At 39.5% G+C, this 23,932-nt stretch overlaps 1 protein-coding gene across 1 annotated transcript in view; it reads right to left on the bottom strand.

The window, feature by feature from the left end:
* The window catches only part of GDPD4 (glycerophosphodiester phosphodiesterase domain containing 4), a 68,227-nt gene that overhangs the window by 8,741 nt on the left and 35,554 nt on the right, over positions 1–23,932 (bottom strand). Inside the window, 6 exon segments of the mRNA XM_024930827.5 lie at positions 2,190–2,242; positions 3,473–3,555; positions 7,426–7,573; positions 18,091–18,245; positions 19,680–19,808; positions 19,810–19,902. Of these exon segments, the coding sequence (XP_024786595.3) occupies positions 2,190–2,242; positions 3,473–3,555; positions 7,426–7,573; positions 18,091–18,245; positions 19,680–19,808; positions 19,810–19,902 (661 nt within the window).

Here is a 23,932-nt window from a genome sequence, read left to right on the forward strand (position 1 = left end):
TACGTAAGACAGAAGACAACAAAATTGACTTAAATTGCTGAAAAATACCCTCACACTAGAGAGAGGCCTTCTGGTGGTAGACATGGCATCAGTAGGTGCCCATCCTGGAGGTGGTATGGGGCAACACATGGCACTCCGTATTTAGCAAATGAGGCTCCATTCTCCTCAACTTTAATGGATCTGGGCTGTGGTTATGGCTGAGGTCCTGACTTCTGTCTAGTCTTCCTTGTTTCTTCCCTGATTCTAAACTTGGTCCTGCACCTTCTAGATATCTCTTTGAGGTACCCAAATAGCTTTCCAATGCCTTTTCTTTCTGCTTAGATCAAGAAAAACTGGTTTCTCTAATAGGCAACCTAAGAGCTCTTAAAAACAGAAAATCCTTCATTTATTTTCTACTCACCTTTTCTCATCACCATTTTAGCATAGTAGTGGGTAGGGTCAAGTTAACTGTTACTTTTTCTAAGCCACCTCTTTTATCTAGGTTTATATAGTTCTTCAATTTTACTTTCAAAACTTCTTTCCCAGCCATGTTTCCTCCTCATCTCCATGTTCTATCACTGCTTGGCTGGATTATTGTTATGGGCTGAATTATGTCCCCCCAACTCCAATTTCATATGTCAGAGTCCTAACCCTCAGTGTGACTGTATTTGGAGACAGGGCACTTCAGGAGTAATTAAGGTTAAATGAAGCCATAAGGGTGGGGCCCTAATCCAACAGGACTGGTGTCCTTATGAGAAGAGGAAGAGAGACCCGAGATCCCACTCTCCCAAGCACACACACAGAAAAGGCCATGTGAACACACAGTGAGAAGGCAGCTGCATTCAAGCTAAGAAGACAGTGCTCACTAGGGCTCCTCACCAAATTTGCCAGCACCTTGATCTGGGATTTCTAGCCTCCAGAACTGTGAGAAAATAAATTTCTGTTGTTCAAGCCACCCAGTCTATGGTATTTTGTTACGGCAGCCCTAGCTTACTAAGGAACAACTACTGATATAATCATAAACTAGCTGCAATCGTCAGTTAGCTTCAGACTTCTTAACGTAGCCAGTAGGGTGATCTTAAATTCCATGTAATTTGTAACTCAAGTAACCATGTAACTTGAGATCGCCCTGCCTCAGACCTGGGTAAACTTGGCTTAAACCTCCAGTTTCACAGCATATGAAAGACCATTGCCTTCTATTTAATTTATTCAAATTTCTAAACTTAGTTTTTCATGATTCCTGTGGATTCATTCCTGCAACCCTAAGTGTTGTATCAGTTCCACTCATCTGCCAGCTGGTACGTGGAATATCAGGAGCTTCACCATTGTCCATAAGAAATTAAATTAACTCATGATTTTGTGACTGTTCCAACTTTAATTAAGTCTCCAGGAGTTGCGGAAGGAAATTATATCCCACACCGCACAGTCTTCTGCCTCCTAATTGGTTTCCCTTTGACACTGCATTGGCTTCCAAAACTTACTGTGTGATCATCCTCACAACCCTCAAAGAAACTCTAGCATCCCTTCCCCTTACTAAGCCTAATTCACTTCCTCAGCCCTTTACACAGAAATCTAACCATGTCGCTTCCTTGTGTGAATGAAAGCGATAATGCCATCTCCTAATTGCCAATATGCAGGGACTTGACTCTGGTTTAGCAATTCCAGGACCGCTGAAGTTTTCTTCCTCTAGCCTCCAACATATATCACCCACAAATGATACCCATAAAGCACCTTCCCCCTAATGGGCATGGCAGCTACTCTGTCCTGGACCTAGGTGCCTGGCCCAGTGATGTCAATGCTATACTTTTGCCTTCTTCCTCACTGCTCTTTAAGGACCAGCCCCTCCCCTCTCTCAGGCCACCCTCCAGAGACATCTTTCGGTTATCTTCAGCCCCTCTCTCAGTGCCTTGCACAAAGTGTGGACTCAGTGGCTGTATGATACATGAATATATGAAGAAGTAAACACCTATGCTTGAAATCTTCCAAGGGGCCTCACTGCTTAGAGGATGAAATCTAAAATCTGAAGCCTGATGTACAGAGTCCTCCAGAATCTATGCCCAGCCTATACTTCCCCTGGTCCCTCCCCCAACCCCACCCCCAACTTTCCAGACACCCTCAGCTCTTGTCAGGGACATGAAAAGCTGCCTCTGTCTCCTGGAAGCAATGGGTAGGGATGAAGAGACAGGAGTGGGCTAGGCCTCTGACTTTACCTGTGCGAGTGCTGGAGGTTTCAAACAATTTTTCTTTTTCAGTCTCTCTCCGCCTAGAAGGAAGCAGACCATCCATGAAATGAAGGGGTCTAAAGAACCATGGTCTCTTCTAACGTTCCTCCTCCAGGATCTTCTTCCCCCTTCCATCTTGAAACTTACAATCCTATAGCATTTGCCTGCAAGGATTCCCAAATGTCATTTTCTTCTACAGATAAAAAGATTATGGGCGAGGCACGGTGGCTCACACCTGTAATGCCAGCACTTTGGGAGGCTGAGGCAGGCGGATCACCTGAGGCGGGGCCAACATGGTGAAACCCCATCTCTACTAAAAATACAAAAATTAGCCAGGCATGGGCCAGGCAGGGTGGCTCAGCCCTGTAATCCCGGCACTTTGGGAGGCCGAGGCGGGCAGATCACAAGGTGAGGAGTTCAAGACCAGCCTGACCAATATGGTGAAACCCCACCTCTACTAAAAATATTTTTTAAAAAAATTAGCTGGGCATGGTGGTGCCTGTAGTCCCAGCTACTTGGGAGGCTGAGGCAGGAGAATCGCTTGAACCCAGGAGGCGGAGGTTGCAGTGAGCCGAGATCGTGACACTATACTCCAGCCTGGGTGACAGAGCAAGACTCCGTCTCAAAAAAAAAAAAAAAAAAAAAAAAATTAGCCAGGCACAGTGGCAGGCACCTGTAATCCCAGCTACTCGGGAGGCTGAGGCAGGAGAATCACTTGAACCCAGGAGGTGGAGGCTGCAGTGAGCCGAGATCATGTCACTGCATGCCACCGCACTCCAGCCTGGGCAATAGACTGAGACCCCATCTCAAAAAAACGAACAAAAAAAAATATTATGGCCCAGAAAGAAGCAGTTGTTTTCCCAGGGTCACCTAGCAACTAAGGGACAAAGCCAGAACTAAAACCCAGTCTTCCTGGTTTATGAACTTGCTCTTTGCACACTGCTATGCCATTTCATGGAAGATGGGAAGGTGGAGGCACTTGTTCTGGACAATATTCAAGCCCTGTCATCTTTCAACTGCTCCACATTGAATCCATAGTAATAGGCTTGACTAAGCTTTAGTGACAGTCCCTATCCTGAAAATATTGTCTTATTTGGGGGAGGTCAAAGGGGTGTGAGGAACTGCAGACTACATGAGAAGAGAGATTCAGATTATAAACGCCATCTTGCCATGTGGGATTACGGGAAGAGCGTAACTCTTATTTTTCTCAATTTCCTATAATAATCCATTTATTTTGGAAAAAATTCATTAAAAATTATATATATACTTACCAGTGAAAACAAAATATGGCAACAATAAAAAGCACAGAAATGATATCTGCAAGGAGCCACATGAACACATAGAACTTTGGTGTCTGAAAAACATAAACCACAGTGAAAGAACTTTACAGTTAGAAGGGATTTTGGATCATATGGTCTAAGTCCCTTGCTCTGCTGCCAGGGCTGGAGGAGGAGAGGAAGAGGGGATAGACAGGCCAAGGAACCTTGATTGATGTGGCATTCTCAAACACAGACAGTCCCTGCAAGTGTCCTAACAGTCACCCTTATACATGCAGGGGGCTCTAGAGGGAATAGAACACTTCACACCTTTCATCTCACCTTTCATCTCCCAAGACAGAGGGCAGAGGGGGTCCCAGAGAAGTCACACAACAAGTCTATTCTGGACCCAAGACCACAGTCCAGGTTCTTGACTTCTACTGCTGTTTTCAAGGCATGGCTTCTCAAACCTGGCTGTGCAGCCAAGTCTCCCGGGGCAGCTTTTAGTAATACAGGTTTCTGGGTCTCACTAGACACCTAAGGAATGAGAATCTCTGCATTTTTAACACATTCCCAGGTGATGCTGAAGCCATGTGTCTGTAAGCCAGCATTTGGGAACCATTGTTCTAAAGTATCACACTTTAATTAAGAATGCTGAAGTACAATTACCCCTTACCTACATGCTCCTCTTCTATGCTCCTTGCCCAAGTCATCTATTTCCCAGAGCTCTGTCTTCTGGGTCCTCTCATTGAGTTTGATGCTCCCTTTCCACCTCAATTGTGCCCTCTCTAATTCCACTTGATGCTAATAGGGCTGGCACATTTTATCCTTTCTCAGACCACTCTCCACCCTATCCCAAGGTCTTTCCTTGAGCTGAATAATAAAATTAATAACACTAATGATCATAATTAACAATAAGCAATTAACAGGAGCCAGGCAGGTATTCTAAGCACTTCAGGGGTATTTACAGATTTAAGCCTCATAATAGCCCTACTAGTAGAAAATCTTAACCAACTTCCACTGAACTGAGGCTCTTAATCCCCTCTGGGAAAAATATTGACTGAGGGCTGCTGTAGTTGGCTGATTGCTCCAAGAGACCTATCACATGAGCAGAATGTTCACAAAGAATCAGTTATCCTTGTTTCCCAAATGGCTTAAGTCAACTGTACTTGTTATTGTAATAGTGCAATGTAATTAGATGCTGCTTAAATTTGTGAGATCTGAGTGAAAAAAGTATGTCATTTTCAAAGAAACTAAGTCAAATGCTTTGAAAAACTCAATGAGGACAAAATAGATCATTAAAGAATAGACAGCAATTAGATTAGGTGTGGGTGAAACACTACAAGGGTTTGAGGGATTATAAAGATCTAGGTAGATTGCTCATTCAGATTGATTGTCCTAATGACTTTAAGTTCCTGTTCTGCTTAAAACAAACAGTTAGAAATCCTAGCTAGTTCATCTGGATGTTCAAATGAGAGAACATAGAACTTGATCAGCAGAAATATCCTCAAAGAAATGACTGTCAAAAGGTGAATGAATATTTTAAAATAAAATTTGTGAAGTATGTATGTGGCATACTGTTTATAAAAATGACCACAAAATTCCTTCCAAACCTATATGCAGGCCCCTACACAACATGACTTAGCTGTGCCTCCCTATCAAGAGGTGAAGTCTGTTTCTCTCCCACCCTGAATCTGAATTTGGCCATGTGATTTTCCTTGGCCAATGGAACATCAGCAAACATAACACTGTGAGAACTTTGAAAAGTCCATGTGCTTTGGGGCTTGCTCTCTCTTGCTGTTGGGAACCCGTCTCCACTAGGTGAACACACTCCAGCTAGCTGCCTTGAGGATGAGCGACGACACAAAGAGAAACTTGGTCATTCCAGGTGCGCCTCTAGACAAATGAACAAGGCATCCTAGACTATCCAGCCCAGCTGACCTGGCTCAAACCAGAGACACCACCTAGCCATCAGCCAGAATTGAGACATGATAAATATTTGTTTAAGACACTAAGTAAGTTAGGTAGTTTTTATTAAGCCATCAGCCATCATTGAGACATGATAAATATTTGTTTAAGACACTAAGTTTTAGGTAGTTTTTATTAAGCATTAAAAGCTAACTGATAAAGTATATATCATTTTTAAATGATTCCTCACTTTAATTTTCTCAATTACGAGACCAATGACCAGACCAGATTATGTTGGACACAAGTGTGTGTTTCTACTGCACTATTATTATCCCCAATTTTCAAAAAGAAGAAACAAAAAAGCCAAAAACCACAAACACATTAACTAATATTTCCACATTCACACAGTAAGTAATGGAGCCAAGATCTGAATCTAAATCTCAATCAGTCTAACTCTGGAGTGTAGGCTTCCTGTTAAGTCCTCTGGGACACCAGCCTCACCTCCCTGAATAAAATGACACATGGCATAGGCTGGAAACCATGCATTGGGTCCTTTAAAAATGCCTAGACTAGGTGTGGAAGGAAGATTGGTTTTTTACATATATCCTTTTAAACTTTTTGAATTTTGAATCACATGGATTTATTCATTTAAATATTAAAATGAAAAAAACGCATTCAGAAATAGCATCATTTAAGTAAATGTGTACCTCCCAAAGGGACAACTTTGAGACATTACTGATTCAGGGGATAGGATTATGGAGGGGTGTGCTGCTTTCTAAATTATGCATTTTTGTAATGACTGGATTTTAAAATGTTAGAAAAACACATAGTATATACATGAAGGGGAGTTATATGGGGACAGGTGGGTGGAAAGGCTCCACCTGTGGTGAGTGACCTGCCATCCAAAGCTCCCTTCAGGGTCATCTCCAGGAAGCTGACCAAGCCACCATAGTAAGAAGTCAGCGATTTCTCCTGTCTACCAGAGGGCCTAGATGCAGTTACTGGCCCTGTAAGACTGTGCCTTGACTCTGGATCCCTTTTCCCCTGGTCCTGACCCTGAACAGGTCAGAAGCTCAGGCCAGAGGGTGGAGATCTGGAGGAGGTGACTTGAGGCCCCTTCCCTCTTAGGCTTCTCTGACAAAGGTTTTAACTTTCAAGGCCATTTGGAGTTTGAGTTATTACTTGGGATTGGACTCTTAATTCTGAAGTGAGGCTTTTTGATGACTAAAAGTGAACTTCTAAAAGTTATCTAACAGTGACTGGAAAAGCTACAGGACCTAAGTGAGATTTCATTCAGGGGCAGAGAAAGGCCTACATCACAGACCAGGTTTAAAGAATCAATGCAGCGAAATTAAACTGTTTTCTGTTGTATGCTATTGTGTCCCACTCAGTCAACCTACTCTCTGTACAGATAAGAACAAGTTCTATAGCAGTAACTGGTTAGCTAGGGCTCCCTCCACAGATAGTGATAGGATTTGGCTGGGATCGTAAACCAGGTCTTCAGGTTCTCAAGCTTCTGGCAGTAAGCAACAGAAGGCCTAGAACAGGCAACTGGACACTGGCTACCCTCTTCAAAAGCAATTTGTTAGGGCACACAGTTTCCACTTTGGAGTCAAGTACGCTTGGTTTTCTCCCCACTCTCCATGCCGTTGTCAATTGTTGCCATGCCTCTACAAAGGTGGGGCTACAGTAACAAAACTCTGAAGTCAGACCTCATTCTGAATCCTGCCTCATGAAACCACATGCAAAGATATCTTTGAGCTTCAGTTTCCTCATGAAGATGATAACAGTGGCCAATTCAAAGGGTTAAATGACATAATGCATGTCAAGCACATTGTAAGGATTCAATAAATGTCAATTATTATAACAACACTAATTTTTGCCTGAAAATCCCAGAAGGATCTGTGTGAGAGAATGGAAAATACCATATCTCCAATATTCATAGAAGTCTGTACTCTTAAGTGGCTGCCCAGGGGATGGCACAGTGGGCAACACAGGGCTGGGGGGCCTGCACTGCTATCATACCAAGCCTGGAAGAACAATCTGGACAACCAGCTCACCATGAAGAAGTGAGGGTGATCAAGCTGACTCAGGAGCCCAATGTTGTCTGTGGTCACTGAGTTAATCCTGGAGCACCAGGCCAGTGAGAAAAGCCAAGGCGCATTGACGGTGTATACGTTGATATGGATGTTAGCTGCTTTATAATCTCTGGAACAAAAACAGAACCCACAGGGGATTTAGATCAAGTTTCATTCTCATCATCTAAAAGGAGAACAGCCACCATGTTTGTGAAAGGCTGTTGCCTAAATCACCAGAAGCAGCTGATCCAGGGACAATTCATGATACGATGTGACAGAATGGGCTCATAGTACAATAAGATAAAGGATTGGATTTAGCACCTCTGCTCCTGTAGCAACAGTGGTGTGCTGGTAAACCAAATGTCCTAAGGAGGATAATAAAAAGGAAGAAAGAAAACATATTAAAAAAAAAAAAAAAAAGAATGGGGAAAAGGAAAAAGGAAAACCCTATTGTAGCATATGCAAATTTCCATGGTAAAAACACTCCTACCATAGCCAATTGTAAGCTACCATTGGTAGAACCAATTTGCAGAGTTTCTGAATATTTAATAACAAGCTGGTATGAGCTGGCTCTGGCATGCTACTATGTAGCAGCACCTATATACTCGCTTCTATCAGAGCACTTATCACCCCCTACTCGAATGATCTGCTCATTTATTAGTTCTTTACTTGACTCTAAGCAAACTAAAAGCAGAGACTATGTCTTATTTGTCTCTGGATACTCAATACCTAGCATAATGCCAGGCTCCACAAATATTAGTTGAAAAAATAAATAAATGAGTACCAATCTGGTGAACTTATTAAATTTCAAATATAAGGAATTTTTGCAAGTAATGAAAATAGGGGGAAAACCTAATTTTTCCCATGGCACTAAATGTCAGTGGATACTTGTGGACTGTTTATAAAGACAGGGAGAAAATAAGTGGAGGAACACCTAGTAATTCTAGCTAAGTTGTCATTTTCAGGGATTCAATTTCTCAGAAAACATACCATGTAAATGCCTTCAAAAAATTTTTTCAACTCTCAAATGGTATGGCATATTGGAAACTGCTCTGTACAAGCCTGGGTTTGAATCCCAGTTCTGTCGTATACGAGCTTAGTAAATTCTTGGCCTCAGTATAGAAACTGTAAAATAATAATAATGCCTCCTTAACAGAGGTGCTAGCAATTAGTTATCCAATATGTTAGAATTGTCTCTGAACCAATCCCTGCAGATAAAGATAAATTTTAAAAATAAAATTAGGAAAAAATAGTAAAAATTTACTTATTTTTACCTTTTGAAACCAAAACTCAAAAACCAATCACATTCCTTGTTTGTTTAAATTTTAAATTCAGGAGATACATGTGCAGGTTTAATACATGGATATATTGCATGATACTGAGGTTTGAATCTGCTACCCAAATAGTGAACATAGTACCCCACAGGTAGTTTTCCAACCCTTTCCCCTGTCTCTCCCTCCTCCATTTTGGACTCCCCATTGTCTATCATTTCCAACTTTATGTCCTTGTGTACCCAATGTTTAGCTCCCACTTATAAGTGAGAACATGTGGTATTTGATCTTCTGTCTCTGCACTAATTCACTTAGAATAATGACCTCCAGCTTCATCTATGTGCTGCAAAGGACATGATTTCATTCTTTCTTATGGCTGCATAGTATTCCATGGTGTATATGTGTCACATTTTCTTTATCCAGTCCACCGCTGATGGGCAGTTAGGTTGATTCCATGTCTCTGCTAATGTGAATAGTGCTGCAATAAACATACAAGTGCAGGTATCTTTTTAGTAGAACAATTTATTTTCCTTTGGGTAGATGCCCAGTAATGGGATTGCTGGGTCAAATGGTAGTTACATTTTTAGTTCTTTGAGAAATCTCTAAACTGCTTTCCCCAGGGGCTGAACTAATTTACATTCCCACCAACAGTGTCTAAGCATTTCCTTCTCTCTGCAACCTTGTCAATATCTGTTTTTTGTTTTTTTTTTTTTTTTGACTTTTTAGTAATAGCCATTCTGACTGGTGTGAGATGGTATCTCATCAGGGTTTTGATTTGTATCTCTCTGATGATTAGCGATGCTGAGCATGTTTTCATATGTTTGTTAGTTGCTTGTATGTCTTCTTTTGAGAAGTATCTGTTCATATCCTTTGCCCACTTTCTTAAACAAGTGGAGTGACATATGTGTTCATGGATTGGAAATTCAATGTAGTAAACATGTCAGTTCTCCCTCAAATTGATCTGTAAGTTTGATGCAGCAAGGTTTTTTTGTACAATTAGCAAGTGGATTATAAGATTCATATGGAAAAGCACAGCCCTACAATAATTAAAACAATCTGAAAAAAAAAATAGTGTGAGAGGGAATCACTCTATCTGATGTTAAGACTTATTATATAGCTACAGTAAGCAAGCTAGTGTGGTATTAGAGGAGATATGGACACATAAATCAGTGCAACAGAACCGAAAACCATACAATAGATCCATACAAATATGACAAATGATTTTTGACAAAGATGCAAAAGCAATTCAATGGAAGAAAGTCTTTTCAAAAAATAATGCTGGAGTAACTAGACAGCTACAGTTTCTGGAGAAATCAGTAAAAAATAATCCAAAGATGTAAAAATTCAGCCGGAGCCAGACATGGCAGCTCATGCCTATAATCCCAATGCTTTGGGAGGCCAAGGCAGGAGGATGGCTTGAGGCCAGGAGTTTGAGACCAGCCTGGCAACACAGTGAGACCCTGTCTGTACAAAAAAATTTAAAAAAATAGCCAGGTGTGGTGGCACATGCCTATAGTCCTAACTACTGTGGAGGCTGAGGCAGAAAGATGGCTTGAGCCTAGTAGTTTGAGACTGCAGTGAACAATGATCACATCACTGCACCCCAGGCTGGGGGACAGAGCAAGACTTTGTCTCTATTAAAAACAAAAAAAAAAAACAACAAAAAAAACAAATTGAAGAGATAGAATGAGATACTAAAAAATGATTAACTAAAAAATAAAAAGAGAGGGAAGGAGTGACCAAAAAACCCCACAAGGAATAGAAAGGACAAATAGAAAAAAAATAGCATGATGGTAATGTAAACCTAACTATATTAATATGTGAACTAAATTTTTTTTTCAGGTTCACTATTGTTAACCTTTTTTCCTCCCTTTTTTTCTTGTTATTAAAGTTCTAGGGTACATGTGCACAACGTGCAGGTTTGTTACATATGTATACATGTGCCATGTTGGTTTTCTGCACCCATCAACTCGTCATTTACATTAGGTATATCTCCTAATGCTATCCCTGCCCCGTCTCCCCACCCCACAACAGGCCCTGGTGTGTGATGTTCCCCATCCTGTGTCCAAGTGTTCTCATTGGTGAACTAAATATTACTGGACCTAACATTCCAATTAAAAGTCCGAGATTATCCTACTAGATATAAAAGAACAGACAAAATTTTGTTTATAAGAGATGCACTTTAAAGATGCCAAGTGGTTGAAAGCCAAAAGATAGAAAAAGACTTATTAAGCAAACACAAATTATAAGGCGGCCAGTGTGGCAATATTAATACAAGAAAAAGTAAACTTTAGATAAGATTAATTACCTTAAACAAGGGACATTTCATAATGAAGGGGCCAATTCACCAAGATCTAATAATCCTAAGTGAAAATGCACCCAATAAAAGAGTTTCAAAATACAAGAAGGAAAAACACACACACACACACACACAAATCAACAATCGCAATTACAGTTGGATATATTAACAGTTGGGTATATATTGGTAACTGACAGATAGCAGTATAAGGAACCATTCATTTTTCTTTGATTGGGGAAGTTGCTCCCAGAAGAAAGAAGGAATAAGTCTTGATCTTGAGAAGTCTGAGAAGGCTCCTTCTCAACAGGATAACCTGATCTTTTGTAAAAAGAATAATAATATTTACCAGGAAGAGTAGCCTTATATGTAATGTTCTTAAAAGGATGTTCCTGTTTAAGTCTTTCTTTATTACAAATTTTGTAAATAAACATGGAACAGATTTATGAGGCATGGGTCCCTGGAGAATGACACATAAACTAGATAACTCTCTGGGACTATCAAATAGAGATGTTTCATGACTCAACTGCTCCCCTTATGTGTGAGTTAACCCTGCACAAACTCACTTGGAGGCCTCATCTATTACTCTGGGCCACAGAGTACATGTCCAATAAATAAAGATACCTGCACAGCCACAATCAATGTCTCTCCTTGCTTTGTTTGAGCCTCTTGATTGCCTGCTGTATCCTTGAAATTAATGATAAATCTCGGCAGTATGTAGGTTATCTGATATGTGAATGTTTGACCTGCAATCTAATCCTTTGTATTAGCTCAACAGAAAAAGGAAGAAAAAATGAATATAAAATTTTCAAAAAGCCTATCAACCAACTTGAACTAATTGATATTTATAGAATACTACACCCAACAACTGAAGAGGGCACATAATCTTCAGGGGGACATGGGAAACTCACCAAGATAAACCATATAGTGAGCCATAAAATAAGTTTAGAATTTAAGCCATAGAATTTAAAAGGGTTGAAAGTACACAGGTTTGTTCTCTGATCACAATAAGCTTAAATTAGAAATCAATAACTGAAGTAGCTAGAAAATCCTCAAATGTTTAAAAAGTTAGCAATACACTTCCAAATAATCCATGAGTCTAATGAGAAATCAGAAAACTTTAAATATTTTAAGTTGGATGACAAAGAAACAATATATCAACATAATTTGTGGGAGAAAATTAAAGCAATGCTTACAGTAAATTTAGAGCTTTAAGGCTGGGCGCAATGGCTCATGCCAGAGGTTGCAGTGAGCCGAGATCACGCCACTGCACTACAAACTGAGCGACAGAGTGAGACCCTATCTCAAAAAATAAAAAATAAATAAGTTTATAGCTTTAAAAGTTTACATTAGAAAGAAGATCTAAAACAGGTCACCTAATTTTCTACCCTAAAAAAGCCATCTATTAGCAAGAACAGCAAATTAAAACTGAAGTCAGTGTGAAAATTATAAAGAGCAGAAATCAATGAAATAGGAAAGTAAAGGTGCAATAGGAAAAAGATAACAAAGCCAAAATTCAGTGTTTTGAAATGATTAAAATTCATAAACCCCTAGCAAGACTGATCAAGAAAAACAGAAAAAATAAAAACTTCCAGTATCAAAATGCATTAGAACTAAAGGTGGCAATTGCACAACAATGTAAATGTACTAAGTGTCACTGAATTGTTCACTTTAAAATTTTATGTTAGGCTGGGCGTGGTGGCTCATGCCTGTAATCCCAGCACTTTGGGAGGCCGAGGTGGGTGGATCACCTGAGGTCAGGAGTTTGAGACCAGCCTGGCCAACATGATGAAACCCCGTCTCTACTAACAATACAAAAATTAGCTAGGTGTGGTGGTGTGAGCCTGTAATCCCAGCTACTTGGGAGGCTGAGGCAGGAGAATCACTTGAACCTGGGAGGCAGAGGTTGCAGTGAACCGAGATCACACCATTGCACTCCAGCCTGGGCAACAAGAGTGAAACTCCGTCTCAAAAAAAAAAAAAAATTATGTTATGTGAATTTCACCTCAATACAATTTTTTATTTAACATTTTTTTAAAACATTAAAAATAGACCAATAACAAGGAGTAATAAAAAGTAATACAAAGTCTACCGACAAAGAAAAGCCCAGGACATAGTGGCTTCACTGCTGAATTCCACCAAACACTTAAAGAAGAACTAATATCAATCCTTCTCAAACTCTTTCAAAAAAAATAAAGTGGAGGGAATAATTCCAAACTCATTTTACTAGGCCAGCATTACCTTGATACCAAAGCAAGATACGGACACTACAAGAAAAGAAAATTACAGGCCAATATCACCAATGAAATCCTGAGACATAAAAATCCCAACACAATACTAACAAACTGAATTCAACAGCACCATAAAAGAATCATTCACCATAATCAAGTGGGATTCCTCCCTGTGATACAAGGAGGGTTCATCATACGCAAATCAATAAATGTGACACACTGCATTAACAGAATGAAACACAAAAACCATATGATCATCTCAATAGAAATAGAAAAAGCGTTTAACAAAATTCAACACCCTTTCATGATAAAAACTCTCAACAGATTATGTATAGAAGGAATATACCAAAATACAATAAAGGCCATTCAGGACATGGCCACAACTAAAATCATACTCAATGGTGAAAAGTTGAAAGCTTTTCCTCTAAGATCAGGAAAAAGACAAAGATGCCAAATCTCACCACTTCTTTTTGACATAGTACTGTCTTAGCCAGAGCAATTAAGCAAGAGAAAGAAATAAAAGGCATCCAAATAAGAAAGAAGTCAGATTGTCTCTGCAGATGACATGACCTTTTATATAGAAAATCCTAAAGAATCCACAAAAATACTAAAACTAATACATTCAGTTTATCGGTTGCAAAGTTGCAGGATACAAAATCAACATACAAAAACCAGTAGCATTTCTTTCTATGTACTAACAACTACCTAACTGATGAAAGTAAGAAAATAATCCCATTTACAATAGCAACAAAAATAGAATTCTTAGGAATAAAACTTTACCAAGGAGGTGAAAGACCTGTACACTAAAAACTATGAAACACTGATGAAAGGGGCCGGGTGCGGTGGCTCACACCTTATAATCCCAGCACTTTTGGGGGCTGAGGCGGGTGGATCACCTGAGGTCAGGAGTTTGAGACCAGCCTGGCTAACATGGGGAAACCTGGTCTCTACTAAAAATATAAAAAATTAGCAGGGTGCAGTGGTATGTGCCTGTAATCCCAGCTACTTGGGAGGTTGAAGCAGGAGAATCACTTGAACCCAGGAGGCAGAGGTTGCAATGAGCAGAGATTGTGCCACTGCACTCCAGCCTAGATGACGGAGCAAGACTGCCTCAGAAAAAAAAAAAAAAAAATTGATGAAAGAATTAAAAAAAAACACAAATAAATGAAAAGTTATGTGTTTATGGATTGAAAGACTTAATATTGTTACAATGTCAAAATTACCCAAAGCAATCTACAGATTCAACATAATCCCTCTCAAACTTCCAATGTAATTTTTCACAGAAATAAAAAAAAAAAATCCTTAAATTTGTATGACCACTAATGATTTCTAAAAGCCAAGGCAATCTTGTGCAAAAAGAAGTAGGCTGGACACATCACATTCCCTAATTTCAAAATACATTATAAAGGTGTGATAATCAAAACAGCATGGTAATGGCATAAAAACAGACACATACCAGTGGAACAGAATAGAGAGCCCAGACGTAAATTCACGTCGTTATAGTTAATTGAATTTCAACAAAGATGCCAAGAACATACAATGAGGAAAGGATAATCTCTTCAATAAATGGTGTTGAGAAATTGGATAGCCACATGCAGAAGAATGAAATTAGGCCCTTATCTCATACCACATACAAAAATCAAATCAAAATGGATTAAAGACTTAAATGTAAGACCTGAAACTAAAACTACTAGAAGAAAATGGGAAAAGCTCCACAACATTGGTCTCTGGGCAATGATTTTTTTGGATATGACCCCAAAAGCACAGGTAACAAAAGCAAAAATAGACCAACGGAACTACATCAAACCAAAAAGTGTCTGCACAGCAAAGGAAACAATCAACAGAGTGAAGAGAAAACCTATGAAATGGGAGAAAATATTTAATAGCAAAAAAACAAATAACCCAATGAAAAAATGGGCTAAGGACCTGAAGAGATATTTCTCAAAAGAAGACACAAATAGCCAACAAGCATATGAAGAAAACACTCAATATCACTAATCATCAGGGAAATACAAATTAAAACCACAAGGAGATATCTCACACCTCTCAAAATTTTGGCTATTACAAAAAAGATGAGAGACAGTAAGTACTGGCAAGGATGTGGAGAAAAGGGAACTCTTACACACTGTTGGTGGGAATGTAAATTAGTACAGCCATTATGGAAAACAAGGTGGAGGTTCCTCAAAAAACTAAAAATAGAACTAACATACATATGATCCAGAAATCCCACTACTGAGTATATATCCAAAGGAAGTGAAATCAATATGTCAAAAGAGATATCTGTACTCCCATGTTCATTGCAACACTATTCACAGTAGCCAAGATATGGAATCAACCTAAGTGTCCATCAAACAGATGAATGGGTAAAGAAAATGTAATATATACATACAAAGGAATACTATTCAGCCTTTAAAAAGAAGGAAATTCTGTCACTTGTGAAAACATGGTTGAGCATGGGCAACATTATGGTAAGTGAAATAAGCCACACAAAGAAAGACAAATACCACATGATCTCCCTTACGTGTGGACTCTAAAAAAGTCAAACTTACAGTGGGGTACGGTGGCTCACACCTATAATTCCAGCACTTTGGGAGGTGGAGGTGAGGAAACTGCTTGAGCAAGACCACGTCTCTATGCAGAATTTAAAAATTAGCCAAGTGTGTTGGCATGTGCCTGTAGTCCCAGCTACTTGAGAAGCTGAGGTAAGAGGACAGCTTGAACTCAAGAAGTAGAGGCTGCAGTGAGCCAAGATCACACCACTGCCTTTCAGCCTGGGTGACAAAACAAGACCCTGTCTTTAAAAAAAAAAAAAAAAAAAAGGCCTGGCACAGTGGCTCACACCTGTAATCCCAACACTTTGGGATGCCGAGGCGGGTGGATCACGATGTCAAGAGATCAAGACCATCCTGGCCAACATGGTGAAACCCCATCTCTACTAAAAATACAGAAAATTAGCTGGGCATGGTGGCGTGCACCTGTAGTCTCAGCCTGAGGCAGGAGAACTGCTTGAATCCAAGAGGCAGAGGTTGCAGCGAGCCAAGATTGGGCCATTGCACTCCAGCCTGGTGACAGAGCGAGACTCCGTCTCAAAAAAAAAAATAAATAAATAAGTCTAACTTATAGAAAAAGAGAGTAGAATGTTGGTTACCAAAGGCTAATGTTGGTTACCAAAAAGTAGAATGTTGGTTACCAAAGGGTTGAGGGAGAGAGGAAATGTTGGTCAAAAGGTATAAAGTTTCAGTTAGATAGAGGGAATGTTTTGAGATCTATTGCACAGCAGGGTAACTACAGTCAATAATAATGTATATTTCAAAATAGCTGAGAGTAAATTCAAATGTCTTAACATGAAAAAGATATATATGTTAATTAGCTTGATTTAATCATTCCATATTGTGTAAATATATTAAAACATCACATTGTACCCTATAAATATATACAGTTATGATGTCGATTAAAAATAATATAAATTTTTAAAATGTCTTTAAAACATTAAAAAACTTTGTAGTATCACAAATAAAACAGAGGGCAATTCTATACTCATATACTTTTGATTAAAATAATGCATTTAAAGCATTCTCAGTTAAAACAGCAAGAATAATCTCATTAAACCTTTTAACCACTCCAGCAGGTACCACTGTTATTCTAATTTACAAAGGAGAAAACTGACAATTAGAAACTTTTCCAAAGAGACCAAAGTAGCTGATGGCTAGGCCACGTCTAGCAAACATATAACTTGACACATAATAATAGCTCAATAAATGGAAGTCATAATTATTTTTCAACTACTAGATCAATCTCAGGATTAAGAGAGAAGGAAATCATTCTAGAGCCATTTTCTATTTGAAAAAAAAGTAGAAGAAAATAGAAATATGCTCAAAATAGAAGAGTAGTTGAGTAAAGAAAAATCTTCTGAATGGGAATTAGAGAGTAAAACATATATAATTTTCCAACGCTAAAAGAAAAAAAGACACTATTATATGATCAATCCATGGCCAGAAAGGCAGAAAAAGCAGGAACAGAAACAGATGCATGCAACAGCCTTTTATTAAACCCAAAGGAGACTTTGGATATCTATTATCTATAATCTATCTATAGATTATAGATAGGTAGATAATAGATATCTATATATTATGTATCTCTAACCTGTTATCTCCCTCCCTCTATCCCTCCCCAAGGAAGACTTTGTCTCTAAAGCATTTAGAATCATATAAAAAATTAACCTTAAATCTAAGACAAAGGGGATATGGATTAAATTAAGCATGTTTAATAATAGTTAAGTTTGGAAAAGTTATTTTATTCCCAGGTGCTTTTAATTCTGAAAATTTGTCTCTAATTGTATATTTATAAATACAGTGGTTAATAATTTTAGTTTCTTCTCATGCTCAGCTATTTTTACATTTTTTAAATAATAGTTTTGTTATATTCTTAATTATCCCTTCCAGAAATATGGCTATCTGGATCACAAAGCCATTTACAAGGTACTGCCATCCATCTGGTAATGGTAGGAGGAAATAAATGTTTTGAGTTCTGACTTTTCAACGTCCACCTTTTATATAAGAACAGAAATGCCAAGCATACAAAAAAGTGTACTGAATGGTGAAAGATTAGAGTACACAGCAGAGGCTAAAGTCTATGTTCCAGGGACACAGTCAACACTTGATAAATGTTTGTTGGCATAGGGAGGGAGGGAGGGAGGGAGGAAGGGGTAGGAAAAAGAAAGGAGATTCAAAGGAGATAACCACACACAGAAATTCCGAGATGGAAAGGGGAAGTTAAGAAGTTTAATTAGAATGTGTATTTTGTGTAAGTAAGGCAATGTGTGCCAAGAGAGGTGTGGTCAAACACTTACCTTAACCCATTAGGGAACAACTTCTTGTAGTCAACATTTATTATACTGATATTGTTTTTAGCAAGGGTTTCAACGGATACTAAACGGCCCACATGCTGAAAACCAGGAGCCACGGACCTGACGTATTGCCTATCATGAGCTGGCAACCAAAAAATCTGTAAGGAGAAACAAGAAGTCCCTCAGTAGATAATCAGCTATCCAGGTACGAACAGCCCCATAGAGAATGGAGGGAGCTCCATTCCAGCACAGGTAGTATTCTACAGAGAGTAGAGAGAGAGAGTCTAGTCCTTGGTGAAAGAGTCAACATGGGCTAGTATTTTCTTGGTTTTGTTTTGTTTTTGAGATGGAGTCTCGCTCTGTCGCCCAGGCTGGAGTGCAGTGGCACAATCTTGGCTCACTGTAAGCTCCGCCACCCGGGTTCATACCATTCTCCTGCCTCAGCCTCCCGAGTAGCTGGGACTACAGGCGCCCGCTACCACACCCAGCTAATTTTTTCTATTTTTATTGTATTTTGTATTTTTAGTAGAGATGGTGTTTCACCGTATCAGCCAGGATGGTCTCGATCTCCTGACCTCATGATCCGCCCGCCTCGGCCTCCCAAGTGCTGGGATTACAGGCGTGAGCCACCGCGCCCAGCCCTGGGCTAGTATCTTCTAATGAACTCTTATAATGGGGCTTTCACTAGGGCTACTCTGGAGCTGAGTTTTCTCATGACCTCTCCATTTACCAGTTAACATCAAGTGTGTCAAGGGCCTACTGTGTACACAAAGACTCATACAAGCAAAGTAGATTAGTTGATAGATGTGGGTGAATAGTGAGAATCAAAAACATCTTTCTGGTTAATGATGTTAAAAATCATCTTTGAGGCTGGGTGTGGTGGCTCATGCCTGTATTCTTAGCACTTTGGAAGGCCGAGGCAAGAGGATCCCTTGAGCCCAAGAGTTTGAGACAGGCCTGGGCAACATAGGGAGGCCCTGCTTCTATTTTATTTAAAAAAAATCATCTTTGAGAGGAGTCATTTCCTGCCAACAGAGATGCTATTATGACTCATCTATGAAATACTTCCATTTGTAAAAAGACTTATAATTGTTTCACTCACAGCACTCCCATATTCTGAGAATTTATGGGATTTGGAACAACTGACTGCCCAAATGCAGAGTTGCTTCTGAAAAACATTACGAGCAAATCTCTGCTCAAATAAGAACCAGCTCTCCTTTCTATATCATTCATCATGCCAAGTCTTCAAAGCCTTAATGTTACCCAGGCTCTTTCTAATGGATCTATGTTGGTGTGGTGCAGGTCACATTAGATAGTTATTACACATATTCCTCTTTAACAGGGTGCTGACATTTCATTTGGTTTGGAATAGCAAACAGCCTCAATGGTTTTCCCCACTGAGATAAATTTAACTGGGTCATTCCTAGATTACCACATGTAGCTGTATAAGTAACAATCTTCATTTCCATAGGAAGTAAAATTACTTAAGGATCCCAGGGTAGATGTACAAGGTAGGTCAAGTTCAACTACTGTGCTCCTAGGACATGCTACCCACCTCCCAACCTATGTCATAAATACTGAGATAGACATACCAGATGTTGCTCGATTTTAGAGGCAAGGATCACGCTTACTACTTGGCGGACAAATGTGTGTCTGAGAGGATGTTTTGGTGGAGGGCGATGAAGATCAAATATCACAAATTTTCTTTCCTTCTCTGCCAAGTGTCAATAAATCAGCTAGTGTTGGAATTGACTGATTTCTTGCTCTTTCTTTATCTGCCTCTGATAGAGGTTTCATATTGTAAAATGGCCTGAGCTAGAAACAAATACATCAAAAAATACATCAAAAGCACTTTCCAGTTCTCCTACTATGTAGCCACACATCCAGCTCTACCTCAGTTGCTCCATTATCATTCAATCCATCAGGCCCTCTGAAGTACTAGTCCTAGAAAACAGGTGACAAGGAGAGAAATAAAATGTAATCATCATCAATAATTACAGTGTTTGGAATGGTCTCTTCTATATCCAACAACCTGTTGTATTTGCACTGAAGGTCATGTTCTTATCCTGACCTTCCTTTCCAGCCTTCTCTCCCATAAGTCAAGATAATACATCCCTTTTCAGTCATGCTGGCTTCCTACATGGGCTCCCGCTATTCTAGTTTTGTGTAATAGGAAGAACACATGCTTTGGCTTCAACTGAATTTAATACCAGCTCTACCCCTCCCTTGACTTCCTTGCCATATCCACTTGTTAAAATCCTACCCTTCAAATGCTATTTCCCTCATGAAGCTTTCCTTTAATCTTCCTGAACTAAAGAGACTTCAAGGCTGGTGCTGTGATCATGCCTTTAATCCCAGCAGGCTGAGGCAAAAGTATCACTTGAGGCCAGGAGTTCGAGGCCAGCCTGGGCAACATAGTGAGACCCTTGTCTCTACAAAAAAAATTTAAAATAGCTGGGTGTGGTGATACATGCCTGTAGTCCTAACTACTAAGGAGGCTAAGGCAGAAGGATTACTTGAGCCCAGGAGTTTGAGGCTACAAGTGAGCTATGACTGTGCCACTGCACTACAGCCTGGGCAATAGAGTGAGGCCCTGGGCAATAGAGTGAGGCCCTATCTCTGAAAACAATCAATAAATAAAGAGACTTCAATGGCTTTGAAGCCCAATGGCCCATTTTTATGCCTCTGTCTCATTCATATATAGCTAATGTATGTAAAAATAGCTAAGCATGAGAAGAAACTAAAATTATTAATGACTGTATTTATAAATATACAATTAGAGACAAATTTTCAGAATTAGAATTTGGACATGTCTTAGTACATTAAAGTTCAATCCTGGCTCACTATGCTTCTTGCTATGCAACCTTGGTAATAAAACCATTTAAATTCTCCAAGTCATCATTGCCCAAATTATAAAATAGAGGAGAGGAAGAATAACCCATATATTTCTTAGGATTATTTTGAAGATTAAATATGATAAAAATATTTACAGGGTCTGGGAGTATGTCTGGTACATAGATAGAAAAGTATACAATTCACATTAGTTCCTTCACTCTCTGCTGACTCTACTGGAGTGTAACTCCCTCTTGGTGGGAACTGTCATACATTCTTTGAAACGCACAGCATTTCACCTAACACATGGGAGAACACACATATGTTTGCTACATTAAATTTAATAGATGGCAACTTTGATAATCACTTGCCATTTTTTAGATCATTTGAGTGAAGGCAGTGATAAAAGGCTACCTCCCAGGAGAAGGAAGTAGCAGAAGGAAGAAGTCACATTTTCTTAAGACTCAAGTAATCTCTCTTTTTCTCTACACAACTTTATCTTCATTCTCTTTCACACCTCTCCTATTTCTTCTTCTTCTTCCTTTGACCTAAATAAGCTGCCTTTTTAAACATTTTTCTCAGGAAAGAAACAATCACATTGCACAGTATCTCTGGAAAATTGCTAGGCCAGAAGGCAGATCATTGCTAGGCCAGAAGGCAGATCTAAACCATGGTTTAGATCTGATTGAAAGCTACAACTAATGGTTTTCTTAATTCTCAGGACAATAGAAATATGCTTCAGAATTCAAGATTTTGTTAGCTACTACCAGACCTAAACCAATTGGTTCACTTAACTATTAAACCTTCTTGTGAGAAAAATTGTTAAAAGAATTTATGGGAAAGACCAACACAAGACCAAAAATTCAAAATAGCAAAGATGGTAAATATTTAATCAATATAAGAGTTTAAAACTAGACTCCAGTAAACTTTAAATAGTATTATGGGGGTAGGCCTAACAGCTGAAGTACATTGTGCCTCTTTAGACTTAATCAGAAAAATAAACTGGAATGGATAAATGCCTGTTTAGACTATATTCAACATGTGATTGAATGTTTTCAAAAAGCCACAGGAAGTAACAAGCTAGAAATGAAAATAAATTTCTGGTCCTCCAGATGAAACATCTGGTTCCTCAAATAAAAATAAGATTAAAAGGTCCTCTGTTCTCTGTGCCTCTGTGTAGACATTACAAAAAGAAAGGTTATTGGAAGAGCCAATGTATAATATTGGTTAAGAAATAGAAAGACAAGTCCGGGCATGGTGGCTCACGCCTGTAATCCCAGCACTTTGGAAGGCCGAGACGGGCGAATCACCTGAGGTCAGGAGTTCGAGACCAGCCTGACCAACATGGAGAAACCCTGTCTCTACTAAAAATACAAAATTTAGCCGGCTGTGGTGGCACATGCCTGTAATCCCAGCTACTTGGGAGGCTGAGGCAGGAGAATCGCTTGAACCGGGAGGCAGAGGTTGCGGTGAGCCAAGATCGCACCATTGTACTCCAGCCTGGACAACAAGAGTGAAACTCCATCTCAAAAAAAAAAAAAAAAGAAAGAAAGAAAGAAATAGAAGGACAATTAAACCTGTCCAATGATGCCACATCAAGGAAACATTCCACTGAATAGGCGATTCTGATAAGAACTAACTGTAACTACATGTGAACAACAATACAATTTTCTTTTCTTTTTTTTTTTTTTGAGACGGAGTCTTGTTCTGTCACCCAGGCTGGAGTGCAGTGGTGCAATCTCAGCTCACTTCAACCTCTGCCTCCCAGGTTCAAGTGATTCTCCTGTCTCAGCCTCCCAAGTAGCTGGGATTACAGGCATGCACCATGACGCCCAGCTCACTGTTGTATTTTTACTAGAGACAGGGTTTCACCACGTTGGCCAGGCTGATCTCGAACTCCTGACCTCGTGATCCACCTGTCTCGGCCTCCCAAGTGCTGGGATTGCACGCGTGAGCCACCATGCCCGGCCAACAATACAATTTTCTTGTTGATATGGGCACCACCACATCTCCCATTAATTGCATTACTATAAAAAAATCAGATCACCAGAGTACTACAACCACTTAAGTAGTGGGAGTATCTAACAATCCTGTCTTTTTCCATGTCCCAAAATAAAACTATTACTTTGAGACCATTGTCAGAAGAACATCTCTTTCTTCTCTATGGCACTTTCCCTGTACATTTATTTATTTATTTTTAATTTTTATTTTTCTTGAGTTTTGTTCTTGTTGCCCAGGCTGGAGTACAATGGCACAGTCTCAGCTCACTACAACCTCCACCTCCCAGGTTCAAGCAATTCTCCTGCCTCAGCCTCCCGAGTAGCTGGGATTACAGGCACCCACCACCAAGCCCGGCTAATTTTTTTTTTTTTTTTTTTTTTTAGTAGAGACGGTGTCACCATGTTAGCTAGGCTGGTCTCGAACTCATGACCTCTCCCCTATAAATTTAAATATTAGAGGCTGGGCAAGGTGGTTCACAGCTGTAATCCCAGCACTTTGGGAGGCCAAGGCTGGCAGATCACAAGGTCAAGACATCGAGACCATCCTGGCCAACATGGTGAAACCCTGTCTCTACTAAAAATACAAAAAATTAGCTGGGCGTGGTGGTGTGTGGCTGTAGTCCCAGCTACTCGAGAGGCTGAGGCAGGAGAATCGCTTGAAGCCGGGAAGCAGAGGTTGCAGTGAGCCAAGATCATGCCACTGCACTCCAGCCTGGCAACAGACCGAGACTCCATCTCAAAAAAAAAAAAAAAAAATTAGGAAGCTACTTTGCAAAAAGAACCACAAGAAGAAATGTACTACAGACAAATTGTTTTTCGAAGCCTCAGAAGGTTCTATCGCACATTATCAAATTACAGCTCATATGAACGTTACTATATTGATTCAAAAAATAACCAAATAGACTTCTGGTTTCTGGTTCCACATGTAAGGAGCTTGGAAGCTGTCACTCCATCCTAACAACAAGTAAAAAGTTGAACAGAATGAAAAATCAACAACTCTTCTTGGATCTGTA

Source organism: Pan paniscus, chromosome 9 (assembly GCF_029289425.2).
Source record: "Pan paniscus chromosome 9, NHGRI_mPanPan1-v2.0_pri, whole genome shotgun sequence".
NCBI classification, from domain to species: domain Eukaryota; kingdom Metazoa; phylum Chordata; class Mammalia; order Primates; family Hominidae; genus Pan; species Pan paniscus.